Genomic DNA, 13,021 nt, shown 5'->3' on the forward strand with positions numbered 1-13,021 from the left:
ATCTGTGGTCTCATTCACTCTCTCTCCCTTGAGATGACTGATTCTTTTGTGGCTGACTTTAATAGGAAAGTGATTGGTGTCAAATGTACAATCCTTTAGCTCTGGTGAGATAAAAGCTGAAAGTGGATGCGCCGCCTTCCGAGCAAAATGTCTCTCGTTTATTGTGGATTTTTATTTACGACCTGCTTTTTCTTCCATTCGTACCATATGTGTATTATTTTGCTGGTACTTTCATGAGAATTGAGCCTGTTGTGCTTTTTGTGAACAATATGGAGGCAGCAGTTCTGCCAGAACCTTTGACACTGAGGAAGGGTTGCCAGCTTTCAATCAGCCTCTTTCACAGGAGCCTGCTGAACAGGTGTTAATGTTTTTGTTCTTTGCCAGGGATTAGGAATCTGCGGCCTTCTGGATGTTGCCAGACCACAGCTCCCATCATTTGCCATGCTAGCTGAGGCTGGTGGGAGTTGGAGAAGGCTTCTTTAGACATTTCTTTCTGCTCAGGTTGTTTCATGTCAAACAAGGGCAATTCTGCAATAGTGATACAAGGTTTGATGAATGGGCAAACAACTCCCCGCAAACCTCCACTTTTACACAATAAACTATTTTTGTTTCTTTGACCTACACTGGCTCTCAGTACGTTTCCGAATACAATTCAAAGTGTTGGTGCTGACCTTTAAAGCGCTAAACGGCCTCGGTCCTGTATACCTGAAGGAGCGTCTCCACCTCCATCGTTCTACCTGGACACGGAGGTCCAGCGCTGAGGGCCTTCTGGCAGTTCCCTTGCTATGAGAAGCCAGGTTACAGGGAACCAGGCAGAGGGCCTTCTCGGTAGTGGCACCCGCCCTGTGGAAAGCCCTCCCACCAGATGTCAAAGAGAAAAATAACTACCAAACTTTTAGAAGCCATCTGAAGGCAGCCCTGTTTAGGGAAGCTTTTAATGTTTAATAGGTTATTGTATTTTAGTGTTCTGTTGGTAGCCACCCAGAGTGGCTGGGGAAACCCAGCCAGATAGGCGGGGTATAAATAATAAATTATTATTATTATTATGAGTTAGACACGCCCTCCCCCAATGAATTGTCTCCCCCAAAGCATTATAATTGGAAGGATCATGGATTAAGAACATAAGAACATAAGAAGATATTGCTGGATCAAAGCCAATGGCTCACCCTGTCCAGCATCTTGTTCTCACAATGGCCAGCCAGATGCCCGTGGGAAACCCACAAGCAAGATTTCTACACAAGAGTAATCAATCAATCAATCAATCAATCAATCAATGAAGTAGGTTTGCAAGAAAATGTGACCCAAGTTACCTCTCTCCATCCCTACTCAGGTGAAATGTTTGGTTAATTTGGCACCCAATATCCATTGAGATATTTGGCAGGGGAGAATTCTGTAAAATAAATAAATAATTTGGGGGGGAACAGTTGAATTGGAGCTTATTAGAATTAGAGTTCGGAGGGCTGTAGTGCAGAGTTTTGACGCAGAAGGTCCCTTGGCATCTCCAGGAAGGGCAGTCTGAAACCACAGAGGACTGCTGCCGGTCAGTGTAGGGTAGCCAATACTGAACCAGGTGAACCTGCGGATCTGACTCAGTGTAGTGCAGCCTCTTGGATTACTGTGTAATGACTGACAGCAGAATCCTAGTCTTGTCTCTCCAGAACTAAGACTATTGGATTGGGTGGGGCTTACTGCCAGGTAAGTGGGCTTAGGGTTGCAACCTACGTGCATCTTCAGCAGCTTATTATTAAATAGAGCAAACAAACAAACAAATAAGGAATTGCCTCTTCGATGCCTCCTACTATTTCACGTAATATTCCTTAGCCCTCCTCCTAAGTCTTCTTACTCCAGCACCTTACAATGTTCAGTCTCTACAACTAAGCAGCCTTCATGATGTAGAATCTGAGTGTTCTGAAGGGATCGCTGTCCCCTCAAGTCCTAAGGGAAGAGTTTATACCGAGCTACGATCTGTAAGCAGAATGCATTTCAGAAAGAAAAATAGCAAAGACTTCGGGTGAATTATCTGCATTGAGCTCCCGTCTGCGATCATTTGTGTTCCTTTAGCTCCTTCACATGGTGAAAAATGCAATAGTCAGAAATGGACACATTCCAGGCTCTGCGCAGACCAATTTTTCTCACTATCCTTGCCGCTGCATCATAAAAGGCATTTCTTTGGGGAAATAAGATTTAATGTTTCTATTAGGCTGTCAAAGAGGAAAGAAAGAGAATTACAAATTAAACCGGGAGTTGATTTCTGTGAAGAGCTACATGTTTCACCGGCTCAGAGCTCCAAAGACAACCAAACAAATACAGTGGCTGCGGTCTTGTACCCACTTTCCTGTAACCGCCATTGAATTAATTGGGCACTGCTGCTACTGTAAGTAAACATACATACATAAGCAAGGCTGGCTTATGGTTTTTTGTGGCTTGAGACCAAACAGAACATGGCATCCCTCCGCCGCTGCCTCTTCTGCAGCCCCTGCCTGCTACCACCTCTTCCTCCACAGCCCACCCACCTCTTCTGTCTTCTCTGCAGCCCCCCTGCACTAAAGGGGGCAGGAGAATAAAAGGGGGCCAGGGGGCCTCCTTTTCCCACACTCCTAATAAAATCCCTTAGAAGAAACTTTAATTTCATATAAAATTATTTGTTAGGGACTGGGCTGAGGAGGACCCCCCCCCCCAGGAAGAGGAAAACAGTTTAGATTTACAAAAGGAGTTTGAGGGAGGTCACAGCTCTGTTAGGATATAGTTCCGTTCCACCTTTAGAAAAGGCGTGTGGAGTTGTTGTGTGTCACATGTCTGTTTACTTCCAGCGCAGTCTGCTGGGAACTTCTGTTGTATATAGCTTTTGCCTATGCTGTTTGCTTGGACACGAAGGGAAGCAGACATGTTTTTCCTTTGTCCTGCTGCTGAATAAATGCTTGTAAATATGCTTACATATGCCTCTGTCCGCTACTTCTGTTGCGAAGAGTTCTTATCTCTGCTGGCTTGCGTGCTCAGTCCCTAAAGGTCTCTGAGGCTTGAGTCGCAGTTTTTGATGCTGTTCTGAGAACTGGAGTTTGTCCGGCTGCCGTCCGGAGGGCTGGAGCCAGCTGGGGACCTGCCAATTGCCCCCGTCTCCCCGGACGCATCCCAACAAGCTCAGACACAGATGAGGGGGAAAGTTAGGAAATAATGGGAGAGGAGGAGGCAGGACCAGAACAGCAGCTGGCTGACACGGTGTCTTTAGAAAGCATTCTAGACCCGCCCCCCATCTCCCAGAACCCAGCGAGCCTTAAAAGTAGGAAAGCAAAGAGCTTGAAGACAGAGGGCACGTAGCAGCACCCGTAGAATGATGATGATCACCCATAGTGATGAATGAGGAAGTGGGTGAGATGGGTTGTGTGTGGAGATTCACTTGGGACAATGCCATTATCCAAGAGGCTGGGTTCTATAGCTACTCTCTGTAATATTGAAATAAAAAAGGATGGTAAGAAACTTTTCCTTGTCTTTATACCGTATTTTTTGCTCTATAAGACTCACTTTTTCCCTCCTAAAAAGGGGAAATGTGTGTGCATCTTATGGAGCGAATGCAGGCTGCGCAGCTATCCCAGAAGCCACAACAGCAAGAGGGATTGCTGCTTTCACTGCACAGCAATCCCTCTTGCTGTTCTGGCTTCTGAGATTCAGAATATTTTTTTTCTTGTTTTCCTCCTCCAAAAACTAGGTGCGTCTTGTGGTCTGGTGCGTCTTATAGAGCGAAAAATACAGTACTTTCCTGGGCAACCAGCTGGCAGCTGCTGAAGGCATTATGACATTATTTTTATCTGACAAAAGTTGGCAGGGATGTCTCACCTGATAATTACGTGGGGGCATCAGTTCCTGTTCATTTATGCAGGTGATGCACAATAAACACCTTGGAACATACCTGGATTAAATGACCCTCCATACCAGACCCTACAAGTGTCCCTATTTCCCAGGGACAGTCCAAGATTTACAGAAGCTGTCCCAATTTCTGATTTGATCCTGGAATATCCTGCTTTTAGTTAGGACATCCCTATTTTCATTGGAGAAATGTTGGAGGGTATGCCATACAAGCAGTTTCTCTGAGATCGTATCAGGGTGGATTTCAGGGTGGGTGGGTGGAAGAGAGGAAATACCTCCTGGAGTCTTAAGAGTTGTGTAGATGAGTGGATTTCAGCAGGTATTATATCTGCATGAGAACCTACATCAGCAGATGTAGTTTGCAGAAGTCCTTTCCTCTTTGACATCTCACCACTCGAGTGGGCTACTTAATGTTTGCATCAAGTGAGGACATGGGCTGTTGTAGGCTTAGCAAACCAGTCTTGGCCTAGCACCACAAAGGAATTTTTCACGTAAGCTGATGCCATCTCAAAGGCAGCATTTTTCTACTGAGTCAGCTCACTTCTTTGTCTGACAGTGATAAATTGTGGAGCAATCAAGGGATGGGCTGAGATCTATGAATCAGCAGTCTCTCCTTACTAGAAAATGCTTTCATTATCATGGCTTCCTACGAAGCACCATGAGAAATGTAGACTGTGGGTGATGCTGTGCCTATATTAGTCGGCTATCCAGTTTTGACGTGGAAATGTCATAGGACTGATCTTCTTTTATTTTTTCTGCCATAATTCCTGTGCCTCTCAACAGGTAAAGCCATCCCATGATTTGCAATGCACTTTAAGAAAAGACCATTCCCTAGTAGATGTCTCTGTGCCATGCACATATTAAAACACAGATCCCTGGAAGAAAAGGTCAACCTATGAGAGTTCAGACTTGTGCTTAGTGATTTTCCACACCTGTCGGTCTGGTTGTGCATAGCTAGCCTGGCAGATCCATGTTTTAACTGATTTTAATATTGTGTTTTTAAATTGTTACAACCTGCCCTGGGACCCCATGGTGAAGGGTAGATGATGGTGATGATGATTTATGATGATGATGATGATGATTCTATATGTAATAGCTTGGATCCTAAGATAACTCAAACTTCATGAAAACAAAGTTGAGTGCACCACTGTCTGATTTTGGAAAATTCATGCCTCCCATATTGTGTTGTTTGGAGACATCACCTTGCCGACAAAGGTCCGTATAGTTAAAGCTATGGTTTTCCCAGTAGTGATGTATGGAAGTGAGAACTGGACCATAAAGAAGGCTGATCGCCGAAGAATTGATGCTTTTGAATTATGGTGCTGGAGGAGACTCTTGAGAGTTCCGTGGACTGCAAGAAGATCAAATGCATCCATTCTTAAGGAAATTAGCCCTGAGTGCTCACTGGAAGGACAGATTGTGAAGCTGAGGCTCCAATACTTTGGCCACCTCATGAGAAGAGAAGACTCCCTGGAAAAGACCCTGATGGTGGGAAAGATGGAGGGCACAAGAGAAGGGGACAACAGAAGATGAGATAGTTGGACAGTGTTCTCGCAGCTACCAACATGAGTTTGACCAAACTGTGGGAGGCAGTGGAAGACAGAAGTACCTGGCGTGCTCTGATCCATGGGGTCACAAAGAGTCAGACACGACTAAACAACAACAACCACATTTCACATTGTTCAGGAAGGCCCCCTGATGCCCCCCCCCCCAGGTGAGGCTTTTCGGAGAGCTGCATGTGGCTTCAGGAGGGGTGAAGGAACTGGGTGCTTCCCTTCTGTGAACTTTCTTAAATTAACTGTCTGTCCTTAGGATCCAAATCCATGCCTTGTAAGTGTGAGTGTTGCCAGTTGGACAAGGAAGAAAACCAGCCCTATTGTACTCCTGTATCTTTTGCAAAGAGTAGATATATATAAAAATGAGCAGACAAAGCATTACATTGCTATCTGCTAGTTGGCGCACAGCCAGTTGCTGCTAAAGAGGCAGCCACAGGAGATGAGTGCAAAAGCTGGTGATGCTAGGAAAGTTGAGAACTGTGGAATGAACAAAGGAGACATTTTTTGTGCTCTAGCAGGTGCAGATTTACCCCTATCTGCATGAGGACAGAGTGGAGCCATGCATTGTGGGCTTCTTGGCACCACTTCAGTCTACCCACCAAGCCGCCATTTGTTTCAGCTCAGGATTAGCTAGTCGCTGTCTGGGGACTGAGTGGGAATTTTGGGAAGGGAACCATAGATTTCCAGTTGTGGAGGTGGAGGCTTTTCCCTGCTCCATATTAATAACACTGGTTGGTGCTAACCGGTTGACCTTAATTCAGTCAACCTGCAACATGGCAGGTTCTTAGCCACCCTATTAAGTACCCTGAGCCACATTCGTCCAGCCTACCTATCATTGCTGGTTATCTCAAGAAGTGGAGAGGGCACACTTCTTGCAAGAGGTTGAGGCTTGCTGCCACTGAATGCTGGTCTGTATGGGTGGTGGTGAACAGGTGATACCAGGCGTAGATTGGCTTTTGTTGATTTAACCCAGGCTTCCTCAAATTTGGTCCTCCAGATGTTTTTGGTCTACAACTCCCATGATCCCTAGCTAGCAAGACCAGTGGTCAGGGATGATGGGAATTGTAGTCTCAAAACATCTGGAGGGGCAAGTTTGAGGAAGCCTGATTTAACTGCTTTGAGCCAAGGTGGCATTGCCAAAACAGGAGGCAGGGAGATTCTTCCCATTGTGCCCAAACTTGCTGGGTTTTTATCATTAAGTTGATAAACCTGGTCCTTATACCCATTGCATTTTTGCATATCTTCATCCCAGTAGGAGAAAAGAACAGCAATTGGACAAATGTCTACATTGGGCCCGGTAGTTGCGACGTATTAATTGTGAATGTTGCTGTGTGTATCCAAATAGTCTCAGTGGCAACAAACCTTAATGAGACACTAATGAAGCAGTGGGCTGGGAGCTCATTAGACTGCTCTTTAACCTTTGCCGCTGAGGACACAACCTTAGAAATCAAACTAACCTCACACTGCATGCAGATGATTGATATGACTATTACTGTATGTCTTTGTTCTCTTAGGTTGCTTTAAAACAACAACTTATATTTGCCAACAACTAGACAGCAAATATTATACTCCTGGTATTTTAATTAAGCTACATTGTTTTAAGCGACACATGGACACTGCATTCCTTCAGGGCTTGTTTTAAATTCCTGATCTTTGCTCTGAAATCTTCCTCATGGAAAGGCCATGCAGAACGTCCCAGGTTCAGCCTCCAACATTTCCTGTAAAAATTGTCTAGAATGATGGGATGTATAGTCCAACAGCATCTGAGGATACAAGGTAGAAAAACAGTGTGCCCAACGCACCCAAGAACAGCAAGCAGTCATCTCTGTCGACTCCCTGCCTTTTATCATCTACCACCTGAGGCAGCCACCTCACTCTTCCTAATGTTCGGGCCGGCCCTATTCCTAATGTCATTTTGTCTAAACTTGAGGTGAAGGAAGAAGCCATGGGAGACTGCTGAAACGAATGCAGCTTTGAGAGCACATTCCAACCAGCAACCCTTTGATTCATGTGACAAAATATACAATTCACACTCCCAATTAGAGCCGGTTCCTTTGCCATAGGCAGCAAATATTGGGCCCTGTTACTGGGATCTTTGTTTATGATTTCTTTACTTTTTTGTCCCTCAGTTTGCAGAAATTCATGGGTCATCAGCAAATTCCTGAGATGCATGAGAGAGAAAGCAATTGATCAGTTAAACCACTCCACTTCTATTCAGTGGCACAATAGGCCATAGCTCCCGATTGAAAACCAGGGAGCTTCGTCCTTCTACATGTGTGTGCTTATAGTGTAGGCAAAATCCAGTATATAAGAGACAGGAAAAAGGAATGCTTCCGTAGGAGAACAAACGGCTTGCAGAGCAGCAGTAGGTGAAATGTATTCCTCAGCATTAAAATCTCAGCATTCCTCAGCATTAAAAACCAGTGAGGAGTCTATAGGGTTGCCAAGCTTTTTAATTCATCCAGCTCCTGTTGCTGAAGCAGCAGCCTAATGCTCAGAAATGTAGCTGATGGAGTTTTGGCTGGCATGGCAATTTCAGGGATCAGAAAAGCTTCATCTGTTCAATTTTGGTGACTCTGTGTGCTCTTCAAGGCGCAGGAGCAGGGCTGGTTAAAAAAAAGCAAAAAGCTGGCAACTGTATCCCGGAAATTAGGAGACGGGAGAATTTCAAAGGGTAATTGTACTGGTTCGAGAACTGTGAATTAAGTCATTTCTTACTGAAATGTGAACAAAACTGAGACCAATAGCGGTCCAATGGTCAAAAAGGCAGTTTCTGCATGTGCTGAAGAGGGACGTGAGGGGCACTCCATTGTCTCTCAAGACAGGTGGATGCCAACAGCAACATACTCAGGATCCCTTAATGCAGGCATCCCCAAACTTGGCCCTCCAGATGTTTTGGGACCACAATTCTCATCATCTCTGACCACTGGTCCTGTTAGCTAGGGATGATGGGAGTTGTAGTCCCAAAACATCTGGAGGGTTGAGTTTGGGGATGCCTGCCTTAATGCCTGAAGCATGTTAGGTTCTCCACTGCACTCATGATCATAGTAAAGATGATGTCAAAGAGAACAACAACTACCAGACATCTGAAGGCAGCCCTGTTTAGGGAAGCTTTTAATGTTTGATGTATTACGGTATTTTAATATTTTGTTGGAAGCCGCCCAGAGTGGCTGGGGAAGCCCAGCCAGATGGGCGGCTATCTCAGCCTGACATACTAGAAAACATCATTCATGTTCCTCGCATAGCGATATGATTTTGCGAAAGTGCCTCTGTTTAATTTTGCTGTAGCAATGGGGCAATCTCTTTGCCAGTGGATATTTAGGTGGGAACCAAACCCCACTCTTCCTCACCCTACTTTGCTCTCCTGAAACTTCATAGCAAGTCTGCTTTTCAGTGCATACCAATGGACAAAGCATGATCGTTTATTAGCGCTCATAAGCAGAACCCAGCAGGACAGCTGGTTTCTGAACCAGCCTGCTGCAGCCTTTAACCCTTTAACAGCAGTTTCCTCTGCCAGTGAGAGCGCCAGTGTGGTGTAGTGGTTAAGAGCAGTGGACTTGTAATCTGGGGAACCGGGTTCGCGTCTCCGCTCCTCCACATGCAGCTGCTGGGTGACCTTGGGCTAGTCACACTTCTTTGAAGTCTCTCAGCCCCACTCACTTTACAGAGTGTTTGTTGTGGGGGAGGAAGGGAAAGGAGAATGTTAGCCGCTTTGAGACTCCTTCGGGTAGTGATAAAGCGGGATATCAAATTCAAACTCCTCCTCCTCAAACTCCTCCACAATTAGCTGGCGATAAGGTTTAGTCTGCAAGCTACGAAAGGCATTGCCTGTTGATTGCTCTGGGTCAAATCCCCATTAAAGACACAGGAGCAGGCCAAGCCTGTCCTTCCCCAAAAGTTGGCAACCTTATCAGAGAGTGGAAGGCATTGTGCATAAAAAAGGCACAGCTAAGGCAATGCAAGGGAGGGGGGTCAGTATTTTGCAGTATGAACCCCCCAGATTAAAAACACCGTGTGGAAGCTGTGCCTATTGACAGGAAAGGAACTCAGTTCCAAGTAATCTGCTTAGTAATGCACACGCCAGCTTAAGTGGTTTGTGTATTGCAGTCATAATGGAGGAGGTGGAGGCTAGGGAAACTGTTGGGGGAGCACATAGTATTGAGAGCGCTCCTTGCTGTAGTAGTAGTATCACACACCCAGCTCCGCAGATGCTCTGTGGCTTTAAAAGTGGAGCTGGTCCCAGTGTTTTCCCCCCTGCCTTCCTTGCCTGGACCTAAGATGGATGCTTCTGCGGCAGCACAGCCCACAAGCCAGCTTTGCCCTGCCTGGCTGTTCTGCTTCTCTTGGAAGCTGGCTCCAGACAAGTCGTCAGCATTGCAGGAGCTACAGAGTGGAGAGGGCAGTCCCCCCCAGGTAAGGCTGCTGTCGTGAATGCAGAGCTGCTCTTTCAAGGCACACCTGCTCAGGGGGCGAAAGTGCCGAGGGTGCTGCAATGCCGAATTATGGCCCTTTTCTGTTGCGGCTTCCTCCCCCCCCACCCCCGTCGTATAAACAGAACGCAGTTCTCGGCAAGGGAGCAAAGAGTCGTCTGGCTGGTGGTTGTTAAAACTTATTTCTCTGCTCAAGTTTATTGGAGGAGGGAAGTGGAGATGGAGGGGCATTGCCACCCCCGTGTTCCTGGAAGAGCTAATTGCACATGGCTGAAATCAGTACTTTTGCTTTCCTGTATAGGGCTACCTTTTGGCCTAGCAAGGTTTTGTTTGACTTTTTAAAATTAGCACGCTGGGGAGAGAGAGGGCTCCTCTATCTTGAAGGCAAGCATGATGGGCTGAGATTCAACAGGTGCAGCTTCTTGCCCAAGCATATTATTTGGGGAAGTGCTTCTATACCATTGTTAGATATCTGTTTGTCACAAAGTGCTTCTTTACCCTTCCTTAAAGGTACTCATAGCAGCATACAGATTTATCTTCTCACCTGTTTTCATTTTAATAATAACCTTGTGAGGTAGGAAGCAGGGAGAGACAAGGATAGAAGGGAAACTAGTCAAAGCCATTCAGGGACCTTCTTGGCTGGGTGGGGATTTGAACCTGAGAGCTAGTTTGGTTTAGTGGTTAAGAGCGGTGGACTCGTAATCTGGTGAACCGGGTTTGCTTCCCCGCTCCTCCACGTGCAGCTGCTGGGTGACCTTGGGCCAGTCACACTTCTCTGAAGTCTCTCAGCTCCACTCACCTCACAGGGTGTTTGTTGTGGGAGAGGAAGGGAAAGGAGAATGTTAGCCGCTTTGAGACTCCTTCGGGTAGTGATAAAGTGAGATATCAAATCCAAACTCTTCAAACTCTTCTTAAAGGCTTTAGCCCCCTCTCTCAACTGGTACTATGGTTAAAGCTGCACTGTTATGACCACGTGCCATTACCCTCTAGTAGTTCTCCAAATGGCTTTTGAGGAGCTCAGTCAGAGACCAGGCTGATTGATAGATAGCTTAGTTTTCTACAAGGGAGTGGCCTACAACTCCCATGATCTCTATCTAGCAGGACCAGTGGTCCCAGGGATGCTGGGAATTGTAGTCTCAAAACATCTGGAGGGCTGAGGTTGAGGAAGCCTGCTGTAGAAGGTGGTCTAGAGACAGAAGCTTAAAAGGCCTCTGTGTGCTCCCAACCTTTGCCAAAGCAAGTTGTCTGTGGTCCTTCAACCTTTGAAGAGACTTCCCTCTTTCTTTGTAGGACCTGACAATGGACCAGAACATGACACCTGTGTATGATGCTGTATCATCACATTGTGTCATGGGTCCATGGGGAGGATAGCAGGTGCCAGTGGTGTATAAATTGAAAGAAAGAAAAGAAAAGAAAGAGAGAGAGAGAGAGAGAGAGAGAGAGAGAGAGAGAGAGAGAGAGAGAAAGAAAGAAAGAAAGAAAGAAAGAAAGAAAGAAAAAGAAAGAGCATCTTCCGCTAGGAAGACAGATGCAAAAAATCTCACTCAACCTTTCTGCAATCTCCTTATCCTTCTCTAGCACACCTTTGACTCCTTTGTCATCCAAGGCTCCAACTGCCTCCCTAGTTGCTGCTAGAGTGTATGTAACTGGGACCAGGTTATCCCTGTCCAGGGAAATCTACAGCTGGCCAACCAGCTGTAGGTGGAAATAGGCACTCCCAGCCATTGAAGTCATCTTTGCTTCCAGAGATAGAGATGGCTCTAGAAGTACCCACAAGCTGTGCTCCATACAGAGGAAGACAACTCCTTCTAGAGCAGGACGTCCTTTGAAATCCTGGACCTGAGAACCATTCCCCCACCATACCTCCATTGGGTGTTGACTGATATTGATAATGCCTCACTACAGATCCCCTGGAGACTTCCCCCCAATTGCCCAGACATATTGCCCAGACCAGTTTTGGGGATGGAGGTGAAAGTGCTATTGAATAACAGCAGTGCTTTGGGAAGGCGGGTAAATTTTACTTTTTGTGGTGGGTTCAGATTAGTGCTGGGGACACGGGTGGTGCTGTGGGTTAAACCACAGAGCCTAGGACTTGCCGATCAGAAGGTCGGCGTTTCGAATCCCCGCGACGGGGTGAGCTCCCGTTGCTCGGTCCCTGCTCCTGCCAACCTAGCAGTTCGAAAGCACGTCAAAGTGCAAGTAGATAAATAGGTACCGCTCCAGCAGGAAGGTAAATGGCATTTCCATGTGCTGCTTTGGTTCACCAGAAGTGGCTTAGTCATGCTGGCCACATGACCCGGAAGCTGTATGCCAGCTTCCTCGGCCAATAAAGCGAGATGAGTGCCGCAATCCCAGAGTCAGCCACGACTGAACCTAATGGTCAGGGGTCCCTTTACCTTTACAGATTGTTGTTGTTTAGTCATTTAGTCATGTCCGACTCTTCGTGACCCCATGGACTAGAGCACGTCGCCAGGCACTCCTGTCTTCCACTGCCTCCCGCAGTTTGGTCAAACTCATGCTGGTAGCTTTGAGAACATTGTCCAACCATCTCGTCCTCTGTCGTCCCCTTCTCCTTGTGCCCTCAATTTTTCCCAACAACCTTTACAGATTAGTGCTAGTCAATACATCAGGGCATACTGTCACTACAGAAGTCCCCCCCCCCCCGATCTTTTTTTTAAAGAGTTCCTGTTGAAGCAGTGGCAGAGCTGGACTGAACAATCTGTTAGTGACCCAGTGGGAATTACCAATGCAGGGAGACACATTTTTCCTTCCTAACAATGCCTGTGGGAATGACACTGTGCCAGGATATAGCGTAGTTCCCTCTGGGATGTTACAGGAGACAATGCAGAAGAGCTGCTCATTGCAATTTCATCTTCACTCCCAGTAGTTGCAAAGCTTTTCATCATCAGCAGCATTTATTATTATTATTAAAATTTGAACCCCCATCTGTAGATCTCAGGGCTGTTCATGACATAAAAATACAAGACTAAAAAATAACCAATAACCCCTCTTCCCACCCCATGTCTTATGTCTTCTTTGTGTGCCCCCAAAGAAACAGAATTAATTTCCATGAAAGTGGTCCCTGGTTCTGTTGAGGACTCAAAATGGTTGTGCGTCCATGCCCCAGTGATACTTTTTTAGCAGAAAGTTGCTTCAAACTGGCTTTTTCTTTAG

At 46.2% G+C, this 13,021-nt stretch overlaps 1 protein-coding gene across 27 annotated transcripts in view; it reads left to right on the plus strand.

Moving 5' to 3' along the window:
• Positions 1 to 13,021, plus strand: part of DLG2 (discs large MAGUK scaffold protein 2) — an 877,737-nt gene that overhangs the window by 336,755 nt on the left and 527,961 nt on the right. Inside the window, exon 1 of one of the 27 annotated variants that reach the window (XM_083609602.1) lies at positions 9,681 to 9,830. The exons of the other annotated variants lie outside the window; for them this stretch is intronic. Coding sequence (XP_083465728.1) covers positions 9,696 to 9,830 — 135 coding nt within the window. The 5' untranslated portion in view covers positions 9,681 to 9,695. Of the gene's footprint in view, positions 1 to 9,680; positions 9,831 to 13,021 lie in introns of those variants that run through there. 27 annotated transcript variants of the gene reach the window in all.

Source organism: Podarcis filfolensis (genome assembly GCF_964270895.1).
Source record: "Podarcis filfolensis genome assembly, chromosome: 4".
Taxonomy (NCBI): Eukaryota; Metazoa; Chordata; class Lepidosauria; order Squamata; family Lacertidae; genus Podarcis; species Podarcis filfolensis.